The sequence below is a fragment of the Brienomyrus brachyistius genome, chromosome 1, assembly GCF_023856365.1.
Source record: "Brienomyrus brachyistius isolate T26 chromosome 1, BBRACH_0.4, whole genome shotgun sequence".
NCBI lineage: Eukaryota > Metazoa > Chordata > Actinopteri > Osteoglossiformes > Mormyridae > Brienomyrus > Brienomyrus brachyistius.
Genome location: NC_064533.1, coordinates 31,143,290 through 31,169,483, shown reverse-complemented (window position 1 = coordinate 31,169,483; position 26,194 = coordinate 31,143,290). Strand labels below are relative to the sequence as shown.

The window sequence follows — 26,194 nt, the reverse complement described above, 5'->3', positions numbered from 1 at the left end:
AGGCTGTACATATAGCATCTTTACAGTTATGCCTTAAAAAGGCTATACACTGTAAAATGGATACAAGATTTTACAATTTTAAGGTCTGAAACTCTGAGATACTTTAATTCTTGGTAAAGTTTTGTTTTGATTTTTTCTGTGATAACTGGTTATTTCCAGCAGATTAAACAAGCATGTTGTGAGTATTAACAGCCTACTAACTACTACTAGCACACTAGTTTAGCACAGAAGGTTATCCCTCGTGTTTGTTTTGGGCGGCAGGTTCGCTTGCCTGGTAACTCCGGATGCTCTCATGTCGGATGTTCACGTTCCTCTGTGCTTTCGCTTCTCCACTGCAGTCATCCAGTTTGGTTTCGTCTCTCTCTTCGTGGCCTCCTTCCCCCTCGCCCCCCTTTTGGCTCTGCTCAACAACATAATCGAGATCCGCCTGGATGCCAAGAAGTTCATCACGGAGTTACGTCGGCCCGACGCCATGAGAGCTAAGGATATAGGTTATCTCTCACCCACTCTACTTTGCTTAGCTTATTTGCTTCGTAGTTTTAGAGTGTTACACATTTCTAACGAACAGCTATTTTTACTGGTCTGCGTAATCATTAAAATTAAAAAAAAGGTAAAGTTTTACGTTCCCATGAATAATCGCAAGAGTTATTGCTACTTCCATAAGAGCATGCAATTCATTTAAAAATGGCCCCTGCTGACATGATGAAGCTACTTGTTTGTTTTCCTTTTTTCTGTTTCCTGTAGGTATCTGGTATAACATTATCAGTGGCATTGGCAAGTTCTCCGTCATTATCAATGTAAGTGATTCACACTGACAGCACCTGACAGTGGAGAGTGTGACACTGATAAAAACCTGCCTCCTCTCTACAGACTGGGGAATGTCCCTAATCAATCTGTCTGCTTGCAGTGTGGGGCCAACATTCTACACAATTCTAGAAAGAATAAATTATATCACCACTTATGCTATGACTTCTTTGGCAAGTGATAGTTGCCCAGAAAATATTTCTTTCTTGTTTATATACCCTTAACTTTTATCAGCTTAATTCAAAGGGATGTATGGAATTAAGGAAATAATGTAAGCTCTAAGTTTTAGCAGTCTATATGTTTGTGGGCAAAGCTTGGGTAATGGGGCAGACCTTACAGAAATTACTTCTGGCTTAAAGCCATTCAAAAGAAATATCTCTTGGCTGGTAAGATCCTTACATTTCCTGTTATCATTTTCAGTTCTAGGCTGCTGTTAACCTTGTCATAGGATGAGAGACCATCATTCATGCATGCAATGTGTATTGACATACTGTAAAATACTGACTTCTTGCTCAATTCATAGGTTTTGCCTTGTATCCCTGAAATGGCAAAGGGTAATAATGTACCAAATCCATTCACCCATATATGTGAGGTGATTTGCACACTCTCTTAGATTGAATAAGAAAGACTGGAGGTTCAGCACAAGGTCACAGTCCATCATCTAGTTGGTCTATGACCTTCAAGATACAGGTATCATTTATTATCATATATATTCCTGATCCAGTCCTCAGGAACCCAAAGCCGGTCCATGTTTTTGCTCCCGCTGAGCTCCCTGTCAGATGGTCCACGTTTTTGCTCCCGCTGAGCTCCCTGTCAGATGGTCCATGTTTTTGCTCCCGCTGAGCTCCCTGTCAGATGGTCCATGTTTTTGCAAAAACATGGACTGCTGTGAGTCCCCAAGGACTGGATTGGGAAACACTGATTTATTCAGACAATGTTATCCATGGGGCTCAAATATATTTCATAATTCACTAGATCATTACTATATTATTAATATTTATGTTCATTTAATGTTATTTTAATTATATTAAAAACTGCACACAAGCACCATTATTGAGAAATAACAGTGGTAAACCCATCTGTTACCCAGATTGAATTAGGATCCAGTCCAGACCTGTCTTTCGACGGCTGTTAATGATGCGCTACAATTCCTGACTGCCTGCGGGTGGAGCTCTCCTTCACGACAGACATAGTGCAGCCTTAGCTGATCCAGCCGTGTGTCTGACTCTCCGCAGGCGTTTGTCATCTCCTTCACGTCAGACTTCATCCCACGCCTCGTCTACCAGTACATGTACAGTGATACTGGCACCTTGCATGGCTTCATCAACCACACCCTGTCCTACTTTAATGTCAGCGACCTCAAGCCTGGGACGGCTCCCAGTTCTTCCCAGCAAAACATCATGATATGCAGGTGAGGCCACTCATAGTATAAAGACAAGGCAGGAAAAGACATGATAAGACAGAAGATAAGATGAGATAATAGATGAGATGAGACAACATGAGATGAATGACAAGACGAAGTCTCACAGGCTCTCAATAATGGTGCAAGATCTGATGGATTCCACGTGAAGGACGCTCAATCCACTACTTAAGTAGAATAAGCTTGTTTTGTATAATAAATGCTTCTGAGTCTTGCCGGACGTTGCTGTCAAAAGGTTTGGTTTAACTCATCGTGAACCATTATGAAAAAGGTGAAATTCCCAAAGTCACAATGTACAGGAATTCAACAAATTTTATTTTAGCGTTGATCTACAAAAGCACTTCAATATGTTGGAGGCTCTGAAGGAATATTCTAGGAGCAGCATCTGATCATCTGACACCTGTGACCCAGGCAGAATCTGGCTTTCCTTTAAGCTGTCACTCTCAATGAAGTGCTGTACTGAACTTAATTGATGCTCAAATCTCCATTGGCTTAAATAGGATATAGGTGCCTGTCCCGACAAAGGACATAAAATGCCGCCATTGACCCAGACCTTTTTTCAAACGATCAGCATAAATAAATGAATGAATAGGTCAAGTCTCTGATGTGAGCATGGAATTGTGTTATTGAGAGAGTCTTTGGATGTTTGGATGACTTAATGGCAACGGAAGTTCACAGCATCTGTTGATTTGCCATTTGCTGGGCTGTGAGAGACAGCCTGTGCTGGTTTACGGCATCTGATTGCTTCCTGGCTCATGCGTCTCACAGCCTTCCCTCTTGGATTTGCAGGTACAAGGACTACAGGGAGCCACCCTGGTCCCCCGAAGCCTACCAGCTATCCAAACACTACTGGACCATCCTGGCCATCCGGCTTGCCTTTGTCATCTTCTTCCAGGTATTTCTAATCAGGACACTTCATATCTGACTCTTTGATTTATCAATCCACTCAAGCACTTGCTTAAATATGTGTCAAATACCACAAATGTGTCAAATATCCAAGATTCCAATGTCATAAATCTCATTCAGTGAATGAACCAATCAACTTTGAATCCATTGATCCAAGCCTTAGATTCCATCTGGTTTGGTTAGCATTTCCAGATTACAATAGCATGGGACACAATAAACAGGATGTACAGTGCAGGGTCCGTTTATTTCTAGATAGAGAATCTAATGATCTATGCATTTGTCTGTGAACAGAACCTAGTGATGTTCCTGAGCGTGCTGGTCGACTGGCTCATCCTTGATGTGCCCAAGGATATCAGCGAGCAACTCAGGAAGGAGAAGTCCCTGATGGTGGATGTCTTCATGCAAGAAGAGAAAGAAAAGCTGAAGCTCATCCACAGTCTATTTCTCAAAGGAGCTGGGACCAAAAGCCAGTGCGAGGCCTTGCAAGTTCACCAGCGCCCCGTGCGGACAGGGAAGCCCCAGAAACGAGGTCGTGCAGCCAGTTTCAGCCAGTTCTGCAGAGAGCCGTCCCCCATTGACAAAGCGTCACACCCAGAGGTTTGAGGGTCAGCAGCCATGAAATGGAGGACACTGCAGTTCTGTGGATGCACAATCTACCGTGGTCGACATGAGTGGGTGTGTCCATGGTGTTAGGCTGCCATGTCAGCACAAGACCTTCACTGGGCCAAAACTGGCACGAAGTCAATCATCTGTCTCTTCATCTTCATTTTTTGCCTGAAATCATTTAAAGTCAGAGCTGGGTTTCAGTCTGTGATGCTTGTACCGTTTCTAAATATTTTTTGGGGAAACGGTGCAGAAGCGGAAGGACATTTTGGCAATGGAGGAACGGGGGGCGATGTTTTTAAGCGCAAGATTGCTTAACTCTGAATTTGTATTCTAGAGTGGTACCACAAACCAGATACCTTGGATGGAAAGAGGAGAATCAAAATGTATTTTTGCCTCATTCACTGACTGTCACAGCACTTCTACCAAGTTCTATGCAGGTAACTGACAAAAAAATTAGATTTTAAGAGAAACCAAAACATAAGCGTCATAATCAAATATTATCATGCAGAGCTTTTCATATATGGATTCTGCCACTTCATGTGGACTCTTGTTTGAAAGCAAATTGCATGTGCTGACCTAATTCAAGGAAATTACTTAAGCACAGTCTTTTATAAATACTTAAAACGGTTACTTTTTCATAGTACAAATGTTGACATTTGAACTCTTGGAAAGTCTGTACCACTGTGTTCAAGACCATGGAAACATGCATGACCTGTGTTAAGGACCGGAAAATGGATGTGTTCAGGAAGACCCTTCAGTACTGAGAAGTCCAACAAATCTATAATTAAAATGATTGCGTTTTAACCATAGACTATAAACTACTATTAAGGAATTAATCATTAAGCATTACGTATGAAGCTATATTATTTCAGAATGACTCCAGTGACCGCAATGCTACTGTTAAGTGTGCCAGTATGCTACATTCACAGCATATCTAATATACAAACATGCTAGCATTAGCATGTTTATGTTATAAGCTGTCTTGTGAGGGTGTTTCCAGAAATGAGCAAATGCTGTGATAGCTCTTGAAGAGCTATATAGAATTATATAGTAAAAATATATAGAATTTCAATATTTTTAAAGGAACTAAAAATGCCAAAGTTTTTGAATTTGGTTGAGGTGAGGAAATATGTATGTGGAAATCAGGATAAGTCGATGTTGTTCGTGGCTGTGTGTGTGTAATAGGTGTGCCTGTGTGTTGTGATTTCCACTGGCACAGTAGGGTAGGAAGTGCGAAGGGCCGGCTGGTATGATTCCGGTGTGAATAATATGAATAATGGGTTTCTGGGTATAGCTGTTTATTCCAGGGAGCAACACAAGGCCCAAAACTCTCAGGCTTAAACCTCAGCTTAGTTCTGGTTTAACTTGTAATCTGAATTTGTGCCTTGCCAGATAATGTGCAAAGCTGTTTCATGTTTGTTCTTTATAGAGCTGCATCTGCAATGTGTCTTAAAAGCAGGTTTGAGACAATGTCATTATGCTGCTTGAACCAAGTGTGATATATATTTATATAGACATAGATTTACAGACATGTGCAGAGACATGCGGCCACACGTCTGTCTCTCTGCCTCCATGGCATGCAGACCTGCAGTACTGGAGACACCCGTTTCTCCCCGTCTCCAGCAAACAAATATGCAGTTAATAATGGTGCACTTTCCCCTTTCGGTGACATTGATGGTCTTAGGCCAGGAATCAAAACATATATTGTTGAGACACGCACATTACTCACTAGGAGAAGCTCTCTGGGAATGAGTTTTGAGGAGTTAATGGGCGGACGATGAGCCTGCCTCTGCTGGGCCCATGACATCGCTAGAGTGGCGGGTGAGTCCATTGGCCTGTCTGGAAGGAATATACCGGAGTTTCAGACATGGAAGTTTAGCGGAACTTACAACAAATACGAGATGACATTCCAAGACATCCAAAAAGGTTTAGGTTATTTTATTTAATTGTTATACTTTTAATCAGTTTCCTTGTCTTTCTTTGCAAACAAAAAATAATAATCCGACGTACCATATCTGGTGGTAAGTCCCAGCTGGGAGTTGAGGAGATAAAGGAAAAATTACAGTATGCTTCATTTGCAAAAGTACATTGGAATGAATCTTTTCACGTAGCCCACCTCGCTCTCTTTTCAGACATACATACACATATATACTGGTAAGAGCAAAGCATGGGGTCTGAGTGGAGGGTCCAGCCATTTATTTCACACCTCTGGAGCATCTCTTGGGGTTAGGGGTCCTGTTCAAGGGTCCAATGGATATGTGATCCCCCCCCCCCCCGTTTAACAGTATTCCATTTTCTGTTTGGGACAGTAAATGTGTAAGAGCTCAAGAGGATAAACTTAACAAACAAAGGAAAATGGAATACTGTTAAACAGTAAATACAAAGGTCAATCCATGGATGTACGGAACTCTGAGATACAAATACTCGAAGTGCAATTTAAGAGGAAGACAAAGTGTGCAAAGTGGTTACACTGCAGTCCATTCGACTGCTGATGCTGCCGTCCCTGAAACTGTGCTTTCTGGTGGACAGCTGTACTGCAGTCATTCATTTGACGAGGATGTTGTATATCAGGTTGCTGCTAAACAAACTAAGCTAATGGAGGAATACCGCTATTTGTTCCAGTTTTAAACATGGCAGGAATTAGTGGATGTCTGGAAGATACCAAAACAGGACAAAAATGGCAAATATCTAAACTTGTGGGCATTGTGTATGTATAAACAGATTATGAAATGCTATTGTATGCTCCACAGCTTGGGAAAAATGAATTCATTATTGCAGTTTTTATTAGTTTTTAACTTAATGATTTATTGTCTCAGGGTGTATTGCCTGTTGTGCAATGATCCCCATATTTGAAACATTGTGATAATCTTACAATAATATCAATTATATACTAAATCTATAATGTTATTAGTTATCTGATTGATTTCAATTGTGATTTGTGGGAACTGGACACAGAATATTTACGCCTGTTCATGGGACTTCGGATTAAATGAAGTGTCCTTGACATCCCATGGAGACTTCCGGAAGTGCGTTGTGGTTTGTGCACGTGATGATTGTGATTTATCAGTGTAGGTGAAAATGTAATACTGTGGCCTCACCCTGTGGGCTTATAGGCCTGACCCCTGACCATGGTTCTGTTTGTGTAGATCTTGCATGTTCACTTGGGGTCACGGAATACAGCAAATGGTTCAAGAAGCGTAATTTTGTCCATGACTACTTACTGGTATTTCTAAATTTCACATGAATGTATGTGTGAATGTGCCCTACGATCAGGGCCGGGCTGAATCTCGGGGGACCCAGGGGCAATTTTTAACCCCAGTCGTGCACTGCCTGCAATGGCCTGGCATCCGGTCCTGGGTATATCCCTGCCCTGTGCTCTGTGCTGCCTGGGACAGGCTCTGCCTGGGTTCCTGTGGTTGGAAAATGGATGGAGGGATGGACGGATCTAATGGCATTTGGATGTTGAAACTATGCAACACCACTCATTTTAATATTATTTCTGTATCACAGTTATTACTGCATAACCTCAGCCTGGATTCCAATTGTAAAGGAAAGTAAATTCAGCTTGGTTTGGCCTCGATTGGCCTCCATGCATCTTAAATTGCGTTAAATGATCCCTTCTCTGTTTAAAATAACTGTTTGTCGGTTGTTTTGTGGTTAGAAACTCATGAAACCTGATTTTTAAATATACATAAGAATTCTAGGACAATTATAAAATACGATGCATGACACAGAGGCTGCAGTCTGACTGGCACTGTAGTTACAGCTTAGCTGAGAGTACAGACAATAACAAACAAATTTGGCAGTTAATAGTAAGGGGTTTGTTTTGCAGACTAATTACATGGATGGGTGGTGGCAACTGGATGTACATAACTTGAGCACCCTGCCAATATGTATGGTGGTGTAACAGATGGTCCAAAGGGTTTAATTGCAGGAATTTCTATCAAACAATGAACTTAGTCATCTGGTGCAATTTTAGACCAGGAAAATGTGAAGCTAAGGTTATGTAATAAGAAGAGTGAGATTCATAACCAACATGGATACTTTGAAGGAATGTGTTTTAAGTACTTATGGTATAAATCAATATTGATGAGTTCTTCACATATCAGTCTATGACAGTCAATGGAGATTCGGTGACTGGTTCTTTTATTCTCTAATAATTGCGTAAATCTTGCAATCATCATTACATTTAAGAAGCAGTTATTAATTAAAGACTCAATGATGGCAGCTGCGTGTGGTGGGTTGGTGCCCCATCCTGGGCGGTTCCCTGCCTTGCACCTATAGCCTCTAGGGGAGGCTGCAGACCCCTGTGACCCTGAATGAGGTAAGTAATTTCAGAAAATGGATGGATGGATGATAGCAGCTGCATAATGAAGGAAGGGAAGAAAAGGAAAAGCAACCGAGTCATTGGTGTTTTTGCAAATGCACAGAACATCAACCTGAGGAAGTCGTGAACTGGCTATATGCTGCACTCTTAAAACACACTTATGAAACCACATATATTTGATCATTAAATGATTTCAGTCAACAGTGACAACAATAATTCTTGGTCCTAAAACTGTTACATGCAAATAGAGCATAACTCTCTTTATTCTCCAAAAAAGTTGAATGAGGTTCAGCAAAAACTAAACAAAGTCTATAGTGCAGAATTTGTCATCCACATTATGCAGGGAAGAATAGATCTGCTGGTATAGATCATAATGACGAGATTTGGATAAGCTCCTTAGGAGTGTCGTGTAAGCAGATTCTTCTATGTTGCCTTTAATTCTATTCTATTTGCAATGAAATTGAATACAATGAAACGTTTCAAAGTTAAAACCAATTGTAGGTGTTTAAGAGCTATTTAAATATACATTCGAAAATAAAGATCGTTATGCTATGGAGAAGATAATTATTGCTGCCATCATTACAGAACTACTTTCCTGTCATTTAGGAGAAATTTGGTCATTCTTTTATTGAAGAAATGGACATATTGCTGAATGTTTGTTTCCACACTGACACATTTTCATCCCCACTGCATGTGACTGATGGCAGCCAAAAGCTATATCACTGCAGCCCCTCCCACTGCAATTCCTTCCACTGCAGCCCCTCCCGCTGCAGTTCCTCATAAGAGCAACTCAACAACCATTTCATACTGCACAATGCCTGAATTAATAATGATAATAATAATGCTGGGGGAAATAATGGTAGGAAAGGATAATACACGGGGCAAACTTACATTGGTAAACCCCCAATGTAATGAGTAAGAGATTGATTATGTGGCCAAGTACCATGTCAATGGCTAGACAGAGTGCCTTAAGACAGATTTCCCCTGAATAGTACAGCATCAAAGCTAACTGCATTACCCATCCTGACATCCTCTGCTTCTGTTTCGGGAGGTTTCCACAGCCTCCTCTGGTGTGACTGGCACCTGGCTTCCCCCTCCAATTGGGGGACGCGGGAAAGACTCTCTTAATCATATTAAGCACTATACATTAATAACAAATTTTATATGACAATAACAAACATTGTAATCATATGTTTGTTATGAATGTATATTAAAGCTGCATAAATGCATTATGAAGGTGCAGATAATAGTAATAATGTTAAATAGCAGTGTTTGAGGCATTGTGTTGTCCATAAAGTTGTATATCTAACTCTGTCCCAGACACAGATTATCTATATCTATTTTATATATATATATATATATATATATATATATATATATATATATATATATATATATATATATATATATATATATATATATATTAAAGACAAACATTCAACGAAACCATGTAGAAGGTGTTAAATCCAATATATTTTTTTCTTGCTTTTAACTGATTAATGTTCATTACAGCCTCCAGCACCACTGTATATAAACAATTTCAGCTTGTTTCAGTGCACATCTGTGACATCACAGTTAAAAACATTATGTGACAAGAATTCAACGCCTCATGCCACCCAGAATCCCGGGCTCTTTGATGGTAATAAAAAAATCTTTAATGAAATACATTTTTGTCAATTGTAAAGTAGTAAAATATCAGCATTTTCCTCAAGGAATTAAACTGCTATACCCTGGAAGAGAAAGCACGGATCTCAGGAAAGGAGCAGGGAACTGGGAATGGGACAAGTGGACAGGATGAAATACTGTATGTACTATATGCTGAGGTGTCCTGTTATTTGGGGTCAAGTGTTTGTTGAGGTCACACTGGCTTCTGGCACTATTAGAACTGATTAGATTTTAGATTCTGTCACATACAAATTTTAATAAATAAAATACAATGGCAGACCTTATAGTTATATAAACATATATAAATATACAACATGTAGTTTAAGTTAAGTAATAAGTTACATTCCCGCTTGTCCAGGCCACACCAGCCCCTGTCATACGCGACGGTGTTTGCGGGACAGTGCACACACACAGGAAGTATCTATGCGTATCCAGCGCCATCCCACCGAGGTCTGATCTGAGGTCAGTGCACGAACAAATGTCTGCGTCGTCTTGCACTGCGAGTTCCAGTGCCTGTCGTCGATGCCGCGGCAGCCCCCTCGAGTCGGCCTGACTTTGCGGCACCGCGTCTCGTAGAAGTACTGCCTGACGTCCGCGTTGCCGGACCGCATGGTGCTCAAGACGGCGACCTGCCGGCCATGGATGTCCACGGCGCTGCTCTTGTTTGTCACCCACTGGCTCTCGCTGTCGCACACAGAGTACTCCCCGTGGGAGCTCCGGTGCTCAGACTGGCGCTTCTTCCGTGTCCGGTTGGGTGCGTGCGAACTGGCCGTGAAGTCATCCATAAGGTATGGGGGCGGTGGCTGCAGGGGGGGCCACATGCTTAGCAGGACGCGGGGTGAGTTGTAGCCTTTGTGCTGGAGTACTTCCCAGCCAACATCCATCACCGGTTGGTATATAGGTGGTGCTTCCTGCAAGTAATCCAAGTCCTCCGACGGGCCGTCAGTTGGTGGCGTAGGAGAGTCGAGTACCTCTTCCTCACTGTCAGGTTCGTGTTGGGCCCTCCCCCTGTCGATTTCAGCCTGTAGCAGTTGGAATATCAGGGAGCTCACCGGGTCAGGATTGGCTGTATGTCGACCTGGGGGCGGGGCCTGGATGCCACACATGTATGCCAGGAACATGACGTACAACAAGAGGGACATCACAACATTCACCTGCAGGATCTGGGAAAGGAACAATGAAGAATCACCAATGAGGATCTCCAGCAGTGCGAAAGGCAACATTTAAATGAAAATATTATGCACATCTGCGCCTGTAGTGCTTGAGGAGTAACATGAAGGAGGCAGTGGGTGGCTATGTGGGTTAGAACTCAATGCTTGTAATTGGAAAGTTGCTGGTCCAGTTTCCTTGCCTGGCAGAGTGATTACAGCATGGGGCCCTTGAGTACAGCCTTTAACCATAATTGTACCAGGAACAATGGCTGACCCTGCTCTCTGTGTCTCATTTGTATATCACTTCGGACAAAAGCATCTTCTGAATAAGTACATATAAATCATGGCTGAAGTTTGACAATTCAAATGTTTAGTTAAATCTAAACTGTTGTTTGTCATTTATGGGGAAAGCAATGTGGAACTAATTAAAAAGGTTTCTGGTTGGAATTCACTTTGGAAGAATGATTTAAGATGCAGTGCATTAATATTCAGAAAATATTAACATAGCTATAATTATTTATAAAAAGGCATAACTCATAATGGCCATGTTTATTATGCATCATCAATGCTCTATGGGGGCGGCATGGTGGTGCAGTGGTTAGCACTGTTGCCTCACACCTCTGGGACCCGGGTTCGAGTCTCCGCCTGGGTTACATGTGTGTGGAGTTTGCATGTTCTCCCCATGTCGTCGTGGGGTTTCCTCCGGGTACTCCGGTTTCCCCCCACAGTCCAAAAACATGCTGAGGCTAATTGGAGTTGCTAAATTGTCCGTAGGTGTGCATGTGTGAGTGCATGGTGTGAGTGTGCCCTGCGATTGGCTGGCCCCCCATCCTGGGTTGTTCCCTGCCTCGTGCCCATTGCTTCCGGGATAGGCTCCGGACCCCCCGCGACCCAATAGGATAAGCGGTTTGGAAAATGGATGGATGGATGGAATGCTCTATGAAGCTTCTGTGTATAATGCACTATAGATACCTTCATAAAGCATTATAATGGTCAGCATAAGCCATTATAATGCATTATGAAGATATCTATAATGCATTACACATGACTGCTTTAAGTAAAGTGTGACCAGCACAGCTAATCAGCAGAACAGATCTCACTGACATGCACTACTTGCCTTTAGATCCAGATACACTAAGGTCTGCTATCCCGATGGTGATAACAAACTGATGGTTTCCATTTGGTAAGCAGTGCTTTCCATTACAATCACGCATCACCCTCCTTGCAGGTTGTGTGGCTACAAGCCCCTGAGGCCCAAACCCAGATAATGTCGGTCTCATTTTCCAAAATACGAAACATTCAAGACTCACCACCTCCACTTCGCTTTTAGTGATGAGCACCTTTGCAATGATAATTATGTGGTTTTATCTCTGTCAAGCCAGAATGACTCAGTGGATTTATTTGTTTTTCATCAGAAATCTGGTCAGACTGATGATATTCAAACAAAATGGATTTTCACAGAAGTTCTTTTACGTAAATCAAAAGCATCCCATTCCTTTTGTTATGTGATATAACTTTTAAAATCATTTAAAATGGAAAATACATCTTATTTACCAAAGTAAACTTCTGTCCTAGTTATTATTGTGTAGATAAATCAGGCCACCTGTGACTTCAGCCATTCCTTTGCAGTGTTTGCTGCTTTGGGTCATTTCCTTCACCTTAAACATGGTGGTTTTCTGACTCAGGTTCTCTGGGATTCGGCCGCTTTCACCCTAAAAGCTTCTCAGTGTGGAAAAAAGCCCCAGAGTGTGATGCTGATATTGGTACATCTGACAGAAAACACAGCGATTATTGCGGCAAACACAGCATTTCACTCTAACACCAAAGAGTTCAGCTTTAGTCATCGACTTTAGCATTTTCATCGGCCCACAAAATCTTTCCTCAGACGGTCTCACGGTCTGTCACATGGATTTTGTTAAACTCCAGATATGAGTTCATGTTAGGCTTTCTCATGAGCGCAAAGTCAAAAAAAGGACAACAAAGATAAGAATAATATAAAAAGCCCCCCTAAAAATAATTCTCTTGTTACTCCCTCCATGCTCCAGCACATCCCATAATGGAGTCCCACAATAATTAAGTAGGGAATGCATTCTCAGATGATAATCACAGACACAACATTAAAACGCTTAAACGTTACCATTTTATTACAGTATGTCTTTTGCTATATTTATTGCCATTGTCCCAAAGAAGCCCATTCTGGAGACCTGTTCTCGGATCAGTATGTCCCATTTCTGGTGCTTGTTCACTTCACTGGCAATTACCCTTCTCACGTGGTTCACTCCATTTCATAGGACAGTCCGATCTGTTTCATCTGGGTTGTGCCATAATTGCTCCATTTTGTTATATTATACTTTACTAGACCCTTCGAAAGTCTTAAAGCTTAGCCAGTCATTAAAACATTCATTATTTTTCCCTTAATGGTTTAAAAGTTTCATAAGTAGTTTAATTATTCTTGACAGTCATCAGCTGTGAGGCCTGACAGCTTCAGTTTCTCGATTTATGCAAATGAACACCAGTAGATAACAAATCTAGAGAGGGTAGATCTTTCAGTGTGGTCTGTCTTGGAAATAAATCTGCCCAAATTAGCTGGTGAGTTTTGTATTCCCCAGATACAGAGACATACTACCGCTCTGTTAACGCAGTCAAACTTGCTGTGAATTTGTCGTCTGTTCTTAAAAGATTATCTTATGATTACACATGAAAAAATGGTTACAGGAAATGGATTTATGGATGGTTGGAATTGCATCTGTTAGGCTCCTGTGTACAATCAAGTTACATTCCTTATTGATGGTTTAGTTTCTCATTTTCTAATCGCATGGGCATCATTAGGTCTGATCACTTGGGACTATAGCCCAGAGTATTTCACACCCCAATGCCAATCTACCTTCAAAAAAATAGAAGACCCAGATACACATTACTTGGCCCGTCAATAGCTAGAAACTCCCCTGTCTAATTGTTCAAATTTCAGGTGACAGTAAGTCGATATTTCCTTTGCATTGCCCAGCCAGGGTGTATCTGTGGGGGGCAGCAGCGATTAGATGGTGGGGGCAGGAGGGCTACATAACATGTATCTGACTGGGACCACCTTGAGATCTCACTCTATCGGGCTGGTCCATTCAACTCACTAAACAAAGACAAGGAGCCTTGTGATGGGAAGAGTCTGATATATGAACTGAGAATATTTTAGATTAGCGGCACCTAATGATGAATACTGGACATGGTTAACACTGAAAAGTGAAATCAATCCTTAAATAGTAACATGCTAGATGGAGAGCATCAGAACATTCCAGATAAACATCAGTCTGTGACTATTTGAGACCAGAATTGTAAACATTCTAGATGAGCTTTAGTCAGTGGAAAAGGGAACAGGCTTTCAACTGAGTTTTTCCAGTAATTACACTTCTTTCTCTCTTATGGTTTGCTTGGGTTAGACTCCTAAATTCCATTCAAGCAATGATTCCGGGGTTGAAAAGAAATATTAAATAACCAAAACCACAAGTGTTATACTGAAATTGTCACACCTTCTCAAGTTACAGATCCTTCCATAGGGAATCACTAATGATCAATCACTAATGACCTCACCTGAGTACTTATTGTCATTATCCTTGACTATGCGCACCTGTTCCAGATTACGTACACTTGTTTAAGACCTGCTGTGAGCATTAGTTTTGTGTTTCTGTGGTCTCCAGCTTTATTCTCAGTATCTGATTTTGTATTCTCCCCTGTACTCTGCACCTGCTTTGACTAAATCTGGCTTTCGACCTGATACGACTGTGGAAATAACTTCCGTATCTGGAATCCTAAGAGTTTCTCATTACCGTGAGAGACAGACTGATTTTTGCCCGTTTCCTGTCAGGTTTTGTTAAGTGTACACTAACATGTGCAAAAGAAAATATTAAATTATATTAGTTTTTCTCGTTTGATGACTGATGGAAGTGAAAAGACCCTACCTAATATAAAGGACACTGCCCTTGGTTTTGTATTCACCTTGAACAGGATGCTGTCATCAAAGGACCAGGGGATTGGGATTAGAAGGTCTGTATATACACCATTGGAGGAGCATCTACTCACACATACACTCACCCAAGCTCCCATACACATGTGGCACAGATTCTCTGATCTGATCTGCCAAGATATTCATAACATGGAGCCCAATGGCCCATCAGACATGATAAAAAAACGTGGCCATTTTCAAAAAAGGTGGGCCATAAGGGACCGAAATGTCATTATATATTTCTCTAAGACATGTGTGTATATGAGAAAGTCTACTACTATTCTTGTGTTCAAAGGCTTTTTATTGCATCAATGTCACGTTAAAATGATAATTATGGGCACTCACATAAAGGCTTAAATTAACCTGTAAATTGCTCAACATATCGTACAGACGCTCCTCTACTTACAAACGAGATATGTTCCGAAGGGCCGTTCATAACTTGAAATGTGCGTAAGTCATTATTCAACATCATTTTAAGGGTATACACAAGTACAAAGAACTAGGATACTGGGAGTACGCACGCTATGCTGCTACTCGGCGGGACTAAGGGGTTCGTAAGTTGAAAGTTTGTAAGTAGAGGAACATCTGTATATTATTTCACCATTCAAAGCATTATAATCTAGTAGAACATATAGAATGCAAGGACTTACAGTCAGAGATATGAGTAATTAGTCCTGCAATTTTGGGTGTGGCATGGTGGTGCAGTGGTTAGCACTGTATGGGGTGGCATGGTGGTGCAGTGGTTGGCACTGTTGCTTCACACCTCTGGGTCCCGGGTTTGAGTCTCCACCAGGGTTCCATGTGTCATACCCTGCTTGTTCAATCCTCCTGTGTTCCACGGCCCCTCGCTACCTCATGCGGAATCCCCGTGTTTACCAGCTGTTTCTTCTTGTTGTTGATTAGTTCAATGTATTTTAGTCTGCGTTAGGCATGTTTTCCTCAGTCTGGTAAAGTTGTGACGTCTGTCTTTTGCTTTGCCTTGTGTTCAGTGTTGGTTTCCTAATAAATCTCTAGTCTACTCGATTCCTCGGCTCTAACTGCTGCTTCTCCACTCCGTGCCTGAGCGTACAGAACAGAATGACCAACCAGGCTCTACGAAAGGCCACCTCACCTAACTGAAGAGGACTACCTCGTCTTGGTGGAAAAGGTTAGTTACTGGCTCGGCCAGCCAGAGGTAAAAGACGACCGTGCAGCTCGAGCCCTTGCCCTGTGGTCGAAAGAGCTCCTGGAAGGAATCTTCCCACCCGAGGACCTACACCTTGTGGAAGAGGTACAGGAAGACCTACAGCAGCTGAGGGGAGGAGTGGTAGCGACAATGTTCAGGCGGGTGCACCTTGACAGTGGATTGCCTCTCCCCCCACCGTCTGGGCAGCCTCAACCCTCCATCACTCCTGCTGCAACTGCTTGCAAAAATAAACGGAATGACTGCAAAGGTCATATTGGCGGGTAATGGAGGATCTGGCAGTGTGGGACTCCCCAGAGGCTGCCCCATTCTGAACATGGCTCCAAGAGGCGTTCACCACCTTCACCCCAATTTCCCTGCCTTGTGCGCTGGAGAAGATAGTGGAGAACCTGAACTTGCCGCGCCCGCCCCATGAACCCAGTCCCCGTGGTTCCAGCTCCAGTCCCCCAGGTTCCTGACCCTCCGGCTGAGGTCCACCCAGTTTCTGCTCCAGACCTGTGCCCCCAGCTCCCATCCCCAAGGAGGTCCGTTATCCCCCGAACCCTGCTCCTGCCCCAATTCCCATGCTCCCAGTTCTGGTGGTTCCTGATTCCCCAGTCCCTGTTCCCAAGGAGGTCCCAGATCATTGAACCACCGCTCCTTCCCATTGGGGGAGATGGAGGAGCTCAAGTGGGACCTCTTGGGGATTTCTCTGATGACTGTCCTGATGAACCCCTCCAGTGGATCAATCCGACCACCACCCCAGCACGGCAGATGTTAAATTCTAATTACAGCTTTGACTTTTGAAAAAAGTCAAGTTTAAATGAAGTATTTGCACTTTTCTTTACGCCCTGTGTTTTGACACAACAAATTGATTCATTGCCTAATCACATGATTAATCAATTATCAGCATAATTTTTTTGCAGCCCGAACCTGTCCAGTGTAGGTTCATACCAAGTCTGGTTCTCAACCTAGGAAACACAGGACAGGGGAATTCCTAGCAGGATACACTCGTACAAAACTGACAATTCAGAGATAACAATTCATATAAACCACATATCACTGGAGTGTGGGAAGCAGATTGCACCCCAGAGGTGTGAGGTCATAGTGTTTCCCAATAGGTCTCATTGCTGCTAGAAGATTCTAGGAAATCTAAATATGTCGCAAATTACTGTGTAAGAGGTGGTGAGAGCATGCATGCTTTAAGAGGGAAGGGCAAGTCAGGAGACAAATATAATATACTGTACTGTGTCTCAGGCTGCCAAAGAAAATTATCTTTAGGAATAAATACATTTAAACAGTACTACAATAAAAAAGTAACCAGAACTGTAACTGCAAAGAGTTTGAGATATTTTATCAGATCACTAAAAGAACATCGCTTCAGTTCTCAAACCTCTGCTCAGGGGCACCCCAGCCATTCCATGTACAGTATTTGATAAATTTAACTACCAGCTCTTTTCGTCAATAAACATAATTAGTTTCAATTAGACAAATATGGTATGTTAGTGGGTCATTCAACAAATACACGGTTATATTGGATGGTTACTCCAAATACTGTGGTATATTTAGGAGAGGGTTGGAAATGAATAAGCTCTATAAAATAGATTAGGCCTGTCACTTTCTATTGTATTAAAATTCAAGTACTCGACTAACTGTCATATTAATTAGTAGATTCATCATTTATACAATATACATAATAACTGGTGCAAGGCAGAAACCAATCCTACATGGGGAGCTAGGTGATACATTCACTCTCTCACTCACTCACACATACAGTCAATTTAGGCACTCCAGTTCAGTGCAAACTCATCACACAGAAAGTGACAGTGTGCAGTGACACTCACTGCACCACCCTTAATACTAGGTCTGCACAATGTTCAACATTAATATCCATCCATCCATTTTCCAGACCACTTATCCTACTGGGTCGCGGGGGGTCCGGAGCCTATCCCGGAAGCAATGGGGACGAGGCAGGGAACAACCCAGGATGGGGGGGCCAGCCCATCGCAGGGCACACTCACACACCATTCATTCACACACGCAATCCTAAGGGCAATATAGCAAGTCCAATTAGCCTCAGCATGTTTTTGGACTGTGGGGGGAAACCGGAGTACCTGGAGGAAACCCCAGGACGACATGGGGAGAACATGCAAACTCCACACACGTGTGACCCAGGCGGAGACTCAAACCCGGGTCACAGAGGTGTGAGGCAATAGTGCTAACCACTGCACCACTATGCCGCCTCAACATTAATATCGACACTGCATATCACGCACATGCAACTGTCACATCGGACGACCCGTGATAGTCTGCTGGGTTACAGCAATAAGTCTCGATTTAACCAGGGCTTCTCATCCTTTCCAGTCACATGACCCAGGTATTCATTATACATAACGTGGGAGGTGGTGGGCAATGGGTTCTCACAGGGCTGGGAAATATAGCAAAATATTTTATCACAATATTTTTTTTCAAGATCTGCCTGTATCGATAATTATCACGATATAACTGAATAATTATATTTTCTTATATTTCCCTTAGAGTTGCAGATTCAGAACATGAAAAATGTGATAAAATGAATGGTCTGCAAACTGAAATCACTTTTTAATAAATAAATCATATGGAAAAATTTGATAATAGGGCATAAGACTACAAAACAGCAACGATACAGTCTGTTGCTGGTTGCCATTTTAACAAATATGAGACACGATTTGTCCTTTTGTCCCTTATTTTTACAGATTGAAAGTGGCAACCATAATTGCTGGTATTTCTGACTTGCACTCTACTGGATGGCAATGCTTCAAATGGAGAAATAAGTTCACAGTATTTCCGGTTTTAGTTTGCAAAAATTTTCAGCAGAGTTTACAGTACACAGCACATCTCTTTCATGTTGGACTTTAAACTGCAGTAAGTGTCGCCACACCACTGATGTCTTTTTATATTATTTATCCATAATATCTCCTTTTTTAAAAGATGATGTTGCTGCTGAGCTGTATCTTTCTTCACCGACGCTTTAGGTTTTCTCTGGTGGCCCTTACATCATCTGTGACCAAAACAGTGGCATATGGCATGTACTGTACTTCGCTAACTCAATCAACTTTGCTGTGTGTTTGTTGGACATAGGTTATCCGTTCATAAAAGACAGCCATATGATTAATTAGAATTGTTTTAATTTCTGTGATGAGATTATTGTGTGCTATCAAGCAATGTCCCTTATTTACAGTTTATTATATTATCGAATAAACTTTATGAGACGATAATGCGATATATCATTTATATCGCTCAGCCATACACGCTCTATAAACTTTGAATAATGGAGAATTTTGCATTCTTTTGAATGGGGAATTTCGCATTTGGCATGCATTCATGCAGTGGTCCATTGCTGCCAGAACCATGTTTCCCCACCACAATTCTGTAGCCCACTAGAGGGCGCTCATGACCCAGGACCAGTGGTTGAGAAACACTGGATGGGCTGGTTCATACTTCTCTGCACATGTGCAACAGTCGCTCATCCACACTGCATATGCGGACAAGGAGACGTTCATAGTTCGTGAAGTCAAGCCGTGGACATTGCACATTTGCACAATGCGTCACGATTACGAAATTAAACTCGATTACTTGATTATGAAAAAGCATCAGTTAAAATTTGCCTTCTCGATTACTTGGCAATGAGGCGGAAGGAAGACGGAGCATAACGGATGAGAGCGAAAGCCTCAATTGTGTGGAAGCGCTTCACTTGAATATGCAGTCATCTCGAAACTTGGATATCACAACAGCACGACTGCAATGCAACAACATCTTAAAGGAAGACATCCATGCACTAACCAAATAAAATGAGTTTAGCGATAGATAACTAGAAACTTAATTTACTTTCTACGATTCTTGTATATCGAGATAATCACCACTAAAACAAAGACTAGTCCCATCATTTTGCCGCACCACCTTACATTAAGATCAACTTTATTGATCCCAGGGGGAAATTCAGGTGCATGGAGCAGCAAAGTCAAACATACTTATAATGCAGACAAACATACGTATAGTGCAGAAAAACATACATACAGTGCAGACGAATCTACATATAGTGCCAAACAGTTAAGGTACAAAGACAGTAGACATACAGCAAACAAAGTTAATGTGGTGCAAGCACATTTAAAAAGTACACATGCCACACAAATAAAGAAAATATTATGAAAAACAGAATGTAACATTAAAAATAAATATTTACAGGTAAGAATAATAATCATGTGCAAACAAATTATGTGCAGGTAGAACAAAAAGCACTGGATTGAATTGTAACAAGACAGGATGCTTCCTGCCGTGTTATGGCTACGGATGGGGAGTGGTGCATCAGGAGGGGGCAATGTGTTGTCTGGTGGCAGTAGGCAAGAATGCTTCAGTGGCATTTTCTTCAGTTAGCACACCGCAGTGGAATGAGCCGGCAGCTAAATTCAAATTCGAAAAACTTTATTTGTCCCCGAGGGGAAATTTAAAAGGCATAGAGGAGCAGCATATGTGGTCTCTCCTGAGCAGCGCTCTGCCAAGGATATGCCCTTCACCACTGCCATACACATAACAGTTGTAGCATTTGGCACAACAGATGACACACAATAGACACACAATAGACAAATGGGTTCCAGGATAGTGCCCCTTGAAGCGGATGGGCAGAATTGTTCATAATATTGTAACACCTTGTCTGTGTCTGCCTCCCCCACTGCCAGATATTTCTTCAAATATTCCACAACACCCCCCCCCCCCAGTCACCACCACTGATCAATAGGTGAAAGGCATATTCCAGAGACGATCAGAGAAGATCAGCTGGCCCCGATCACATCTCATCCACTACAATCAAGCACTCAATCACTTTCACTTTACTTCACTCTGCAGACCTAATGACTTCCACCTTTGTGGACGTCCTCAACCAGAGTCTGAGCCATTCCACGGTATCCACATGCTTAAAATCATCAACTATCATTCCAATCCCTAAAAAACAAAAAATCTCCTGTTTGAATGACTACAGACCAAATTATCCAATGATCTCTGAAAACCAAAAGTGAAGCTCTCCATATGGACCTATACGGTTTGCCTACAGATCAGCAAAATGGTCACATGTCTGTGGGCCTTTCAGCACAGCCCTTAACCCCCAACATCTGCCAAATAGGTTTTAGATTTTAGAATTAAATTTAAATAGTGTGCCAATAGTGTGCCAATTTAAATAGTGTGCCAATCCCCCTGTTGAGTACCTGAGTATGTTTATGTGATATATTCCATCAATTGCTAAGGTCTGCGATTAAAAAATAATCATTTAACATCCCTACTTATAATACAATGTCCCCTCGTCTGATTACCATCTGTGCATCTAGCCTTTTTGAAAGTACTGAAATTCAGCTTGTAGTACGTGTTAATCAATTGTCATTACCGTAACTTTCAGGTATATTACAATAATGCAGTTTATTGCTCTGATTTGAGGGTTTTTTTTAACCATTTTCCTCAAATATTTAGCCACAAAGAACAGAAAAAATAAAATGATTTTAAATCATTCAACTTTACTGCATGTAACCCACAATTAACCAACAATTTCAATTTAAATAAGATATACACTTTATACTCAATTTATGGTTAGTTTAGTAATTTTTTTCTTAGAATGTTTAGACAGTGAAAAAGGTTTAAGCAATAAAGTTCTGTAATTTAAGAGTCTGTACTCTAATTATAAAAATGGCTTTGTTTTAATTCTACATTTATTTCGAGATTTGATGGGTAAATATTTATGATTATAAGTTTTCATGTTATGTGCGATGGAGGCTGTGTTTGTACTGTGTGTTGCTTTAATTTTTTAAATATAAATAATAAATGCGTGTTTACATGGTTTAATCACCACCATGAAGATGACAATTTGGACCAAAACAGTCTCGGTCATTTGTGTCATGTATGTGCTGTTATTGTTTTAGTCATACGTCTTGGTTTATGACTTTGAATGATTGCTTATACTGTAGTTCTCATAGCCAAGATTCTTATCTAAACACAAGTGGAATGTTTGATGCCTTCGTGATAAAGCTGTAAACTCAATCAGCGCCAAGCCAGATGCCACGTTTTAGGGTTGTGCTTAATAAAGTTCGACTCTCAGCTGCTATCAGCCATTCGAGTTTGAAATATAATTCCTCTGCGTTTCATCGTCGCTGTTAATATGTATTATTATCCTTATCGTTATAGGCTGCTACTGAGATTTCCAAGTGAGTGAAGTTTCTGTTTAGGTGTTTGGAGCCAGAACAAATGTAATGGGGGGGGGGGGCAGTGTTGGAATCTACCAAATCCGATGGGCAGTAGAAGGAGTCACGTAAAATATAGTTTCCAATGTTTTGGAACATGCTCCTTTTTTTTGGGGGGGGGGGCACTTGTCTTAATGGGGGTGTGTGATTGGGAATCTGATAAAAATTAACGGGAATGACCACAATTAGGTTTCTGCTTGAATTTTTTTATATATTTCACTTCTTGCTTCTTGTGCATCTGCCTTCATTATACTGACTGTTATGCCTTCTCACAGGGGCAGCATGGTGGTGCAGTGCTTAGCACTGTATGGGGTGGCAGGGTGGTGCAGTGGTTAGCACTGTATGGGGTGGTGCAGTGGTTAGCACTGTATGGGGTGGCATGGTGGTGCAGTCGTTAGCACTGTTGCCTCACACCTCTGGGACCCAGGTTCGAGTCTCTGCCTGGGTCACATGTGTGTGGAGTTTGCATGTTCTCCCCATGTCGTCGTGGGGTTTCCTCCGGGTACTCCGGTTTCCCCCCACAGTCCAAAAATATGCTGAGGCTAATTGGAGTTGCTAAATTGCCCATAGGAGTGCATGCGTGAGTGAATGGTGTGTGAGTGTGCCCTGTGATGGGCTGGCCCCCCATCCTGGGTTGTTCCCTGCCTCGTGCCCATTGATCCCGGGATAGGCTCCGGACCCCCCACGACCCAGTAGGATAGGCGGTTTGGAAAATGGATCATCATTATATTTTACTAAAAACATGGTTTTAATTAATAATGCTTAATTAATAATTAATCACAGCCAGAATCACACACATTTTATTTAAGTGCTAATCGATGGGTGCACTAGCTAAGGTATTTAATTCCGGGAATTACACTGGTCGCCACCTTTACAAACCTCAGAAATTCAACAGTTATGAGTTTCCAACATCATGTTGGGGGAACATGAAGATCTTTAGCTGAACAAAATTTACCAATGATCTTCAGAAAGACTGTGGAGTTTGAGGAGATACCTCAAGTGTATGGGGCGATCTTGGGCCACAACAAAACACCCGTTCGCAGCACGTTCACTCCCAACTCCAGACTGTAAGCGAAAGAGCACAATGCCTGCTCTAGGTCGTTAAAGTGACTTGTATTAAAGCAAACCTTTTACACTACATAGGCAATAACTTTTAAAAAATGCATTAAAGCATCCGTATAGCCAAATTCCACTCTCTAAATTGTATTTGTCTTTTCCACCGGGTTACATTGTAATTGTCTTCAGGATAACGATCAATCAGCTAGCTGGGTTACAAAACACGGGAAAGTGAGTGACTGCTTTGTAGAAATACTGAACTTCACGGAATCACTGCACCAATTCTGAGTTACGAACCCCTTTATGAGCGATTTGATAGACGCGTCTTTGCGGGTCTAAAACAGCATGTGCCAGTTATAGGTAAATGGTCACACGGAGGGTTGGTTTTGTTTTATCGGATTCCTTCATGCAACAAAAGTTTCATCAAGAATTACGTGCCCTGTGATTTACTGGCATCATGAGTATGGGCTACGTCAACCTTCTGTCCTGTGCTGCCTGGCATAGGTTTCAGGATCTTGACCAGAGTAAGTAGAAAATGGAGGGATGGATGGTGAAGTAATAAAACATATCGATAATGCCCCACGACCTTATATCGAATTCAGAAATTAAAATAATAGCCATGGTAAAAATATAATAAAATATTCAACAATCACGTCCAACAATCAAAAAACAATTTGTTACAATAATACGGCAATATTGCTGGGTTTTTGCGTGTTTTTTCCCCGAAGCAGGCGCGCAGAGCTGGAAAGGTGAGTGAAAGTGGCAGCGCCCTTACTGGCTTGGATTTCACCCTTAAGGCGACTCACGCTTTCTGTACAGTAATTACGGAGCCCCTGCGACGTGACAGCAGCTCAATGGGTGGAAAGGAAAACACACTTAAACACAACTTAAGTTACACTCAACACCAACAGTTGACTGATAAGATTGTTTTTAAAATATCTCCTCTATCAAAGCTTAATTCCTACCACAATTAAAATGGCCCATGTTTTCCTTGCATTCTCATCATAACGTATACTTCTCAGGAGCAGTAGTTACAAAATCGACTCATTTAAAGCACAAAACAAAGTTAACATTGTAAGTATAGTTAAACAAACTGAAAAACAACAAAGAAAAATCACCCTACCGTAATAACGGCAACCATGGCATCGATGAAGAGATATCCAGAAAAGTCGACATTAAAACTAAAGATTGCAGTAGATTGGTTTAAAACATACCCATTAGGCACACACACACTACTTACAAATGCGTTGCTTCCGCGTGCAGTGGATTCTCTCTCTCTCTCTCTCTCTTTCTCTCTCTCTCTCTCTCTCTCTCTCTCTCTCCCCTACTATTTGCTTTCCTCTAAACATAAAATGCAGGTGACCTATCCCGTGGATACTGAAGTTTCACATAATTACATTAAATGGTGTTTCTTAGGCATTTGGTATGTAATTATATTATTGTGTTAATTAATAATTGTTAACAGCATATACCTTGCCTTGAGACTGTGTGGATGAATGTAGTTTTTGTATTTGAGCTTTACATATAGCTTTTTTGAGCTGAGAGGCATTTTACAACCAAATAACAAGGCTTAAGAAGTACCATGGTTTACATTTATGATGCCAATAAGGGACACATAAATTATACAGGCAGATTTGGTTGCCCAAGTGGATTTCAACTATATCTATAAAGTGAAATTAACTCAGTGAATTAATTTGATAAGTTCCCTTGATCATGATACTTGTTAGTGAAATTCTCCTTTTTAGCCAGTGATTTAATTAGTTTGAGATTTTTAATGTGTAGCACCCTCATCGCTTATAATTTGCAAAAATATTATGATTACGGCAGAATGACAGAAATTTCTTTCACAGATGCTTCAGTAGAGTCCACCAGTCCCTGGAGCCATTGGGGTTAGGGGACTTGCTCCAGGGCTCAGCGGTGGCATTTCTCTGGGATTTGGGCCAGTTTTGTAAAGCTGATAGACACAGTGCATGGCACTATGTTGGCTTCTCTCAGAAATCTTGCAGCTGATACAATGGGCCCATGGGGGCTCAGTAGGTGACCCTCTTGTCTTATACCTCCAGGTATTGAATTCCCTGCATACTTCCCCCTTCTCTTACACAGGTTTCCTGCAATGCAAAAACATCTCCAAATTGCCAATGTGGGCGTATGTTGCCTCCCCCTTGTGAGCACGACCAGCTTAAGGACTTACAAGATGGATGGATGGTAATAAAATTTGTCGACTAGTTCTGATATTTCCACTAAATGTCATATTCTGTTTTTTGTTTTCTCTGCCTTTCAGCAGCGGCTGCAACTATAGCTTCATGCTACTGGGTTTTCGAGGAGAGGTCAGGATGCAGGGGGTGACAGGCAGAGCCCTGGAGCGCCGGGTCTCCTTAATGAAGGAGCCTGAGAAGCATAGTTACCCGTCTTGTGCGTTAAGCTGTGACCTGCACAGACAGGCGCTCGCACAGGGGGCGTGACTTTTTTCAGTAAATTTCCCCGATCGGTGGAGGGGCCGATCATCTGTCATTGAAAAAGGTGCTTCAGACATCAAAGGGAGACACTTCTTTCATTCATTCAGGCAAAAGGGTCAGATGCTCAGATGCCCCCCCCCCCCCCCCCCCACCCTTTCTGCACATACCTGGTGTTAAGCAACATCTATCAGAGTATAAAGCAATCAGTGAGAGCACTTCATAGTATGGAATCCATGACCGCAGACCTGGACGTTTCCTAACCACTCATATGTTGCACAACACCATGCGCTACCTGAGAGATCTTCTCTGTACAACCTTGGTCACCTCACGCCAAGACGGACTCTGCTGTATTAGATTGAATTTAGCAAAACATAAGTAGTTAGCATG

At 41.8% G+C, this 26,194-nt stretch overlaps 2 protein-coding genes across 4 annotated transcripts in view; one reads left to right on the top strand and one right to left on the bottom strand.

The window, feature by feature from the left end:
- The window catches only part of LOC125751820 (anoctamin-2-like), a 34,336-nt gene extending 27,058 nt beyond the window's left edge, over positions 1 to 7,278 (top strand). For all 3 annotated transcript variants that reach the window (XM_049031178.1, XM_049031167.1, XM_049031156.1), the window contains 5 exons: positions 339 to 491; positions 745 to 797; positions 2,040 to 2,215; positions 3,014 to 3,119; positions 3,422 to 7,278. In XM_049031178.1, coding sequence (XP_048887135.1) covers positions 339 to 491; positions 745 to 797; positions 2,040 to 2,215; positions 3,014 to 3,119; positions 3,422 to 3,733 — 800 coding nt within the window. In that variant the 3' untranslated portion in view covers positions 3,734 to 7,278. The remainder of the gene's footprint in view (positions 1 to 338; positions 492 to 744; positions 798 to 2,039; positions 2,216 to 3,013; positions 3,120 to 3,421) is intronic.
- A 2,238-nt stretch (positions 7,279 to 9,516) lies between these two features.
- On the bottom strand, positions 9,517 to 24,609 carry LOC125751860 (neurotrophin-3-like). The gene is made up of 2 exons (XM_049031251.1): positions 24,475 to 24,609; positions 9,517 to 10,891 (listed from the first exon to the last, which is right to left on the bottom strand). The coding sequence occupies exons 1-2, from the start codon at positions 24,490 to 24,492 to the stop codon at positions 10,103 to 10,105; spliced, it is 807 nt and encodes a 268-aa protein (XP_048887208.1). The 5' UTR covers positions 24,493 to 24,609; the 3' UTR covers positions 9,517 to 10,102.
- Positions 24,610 to 26,194: the final 1,585 nt, after the last annotated feature.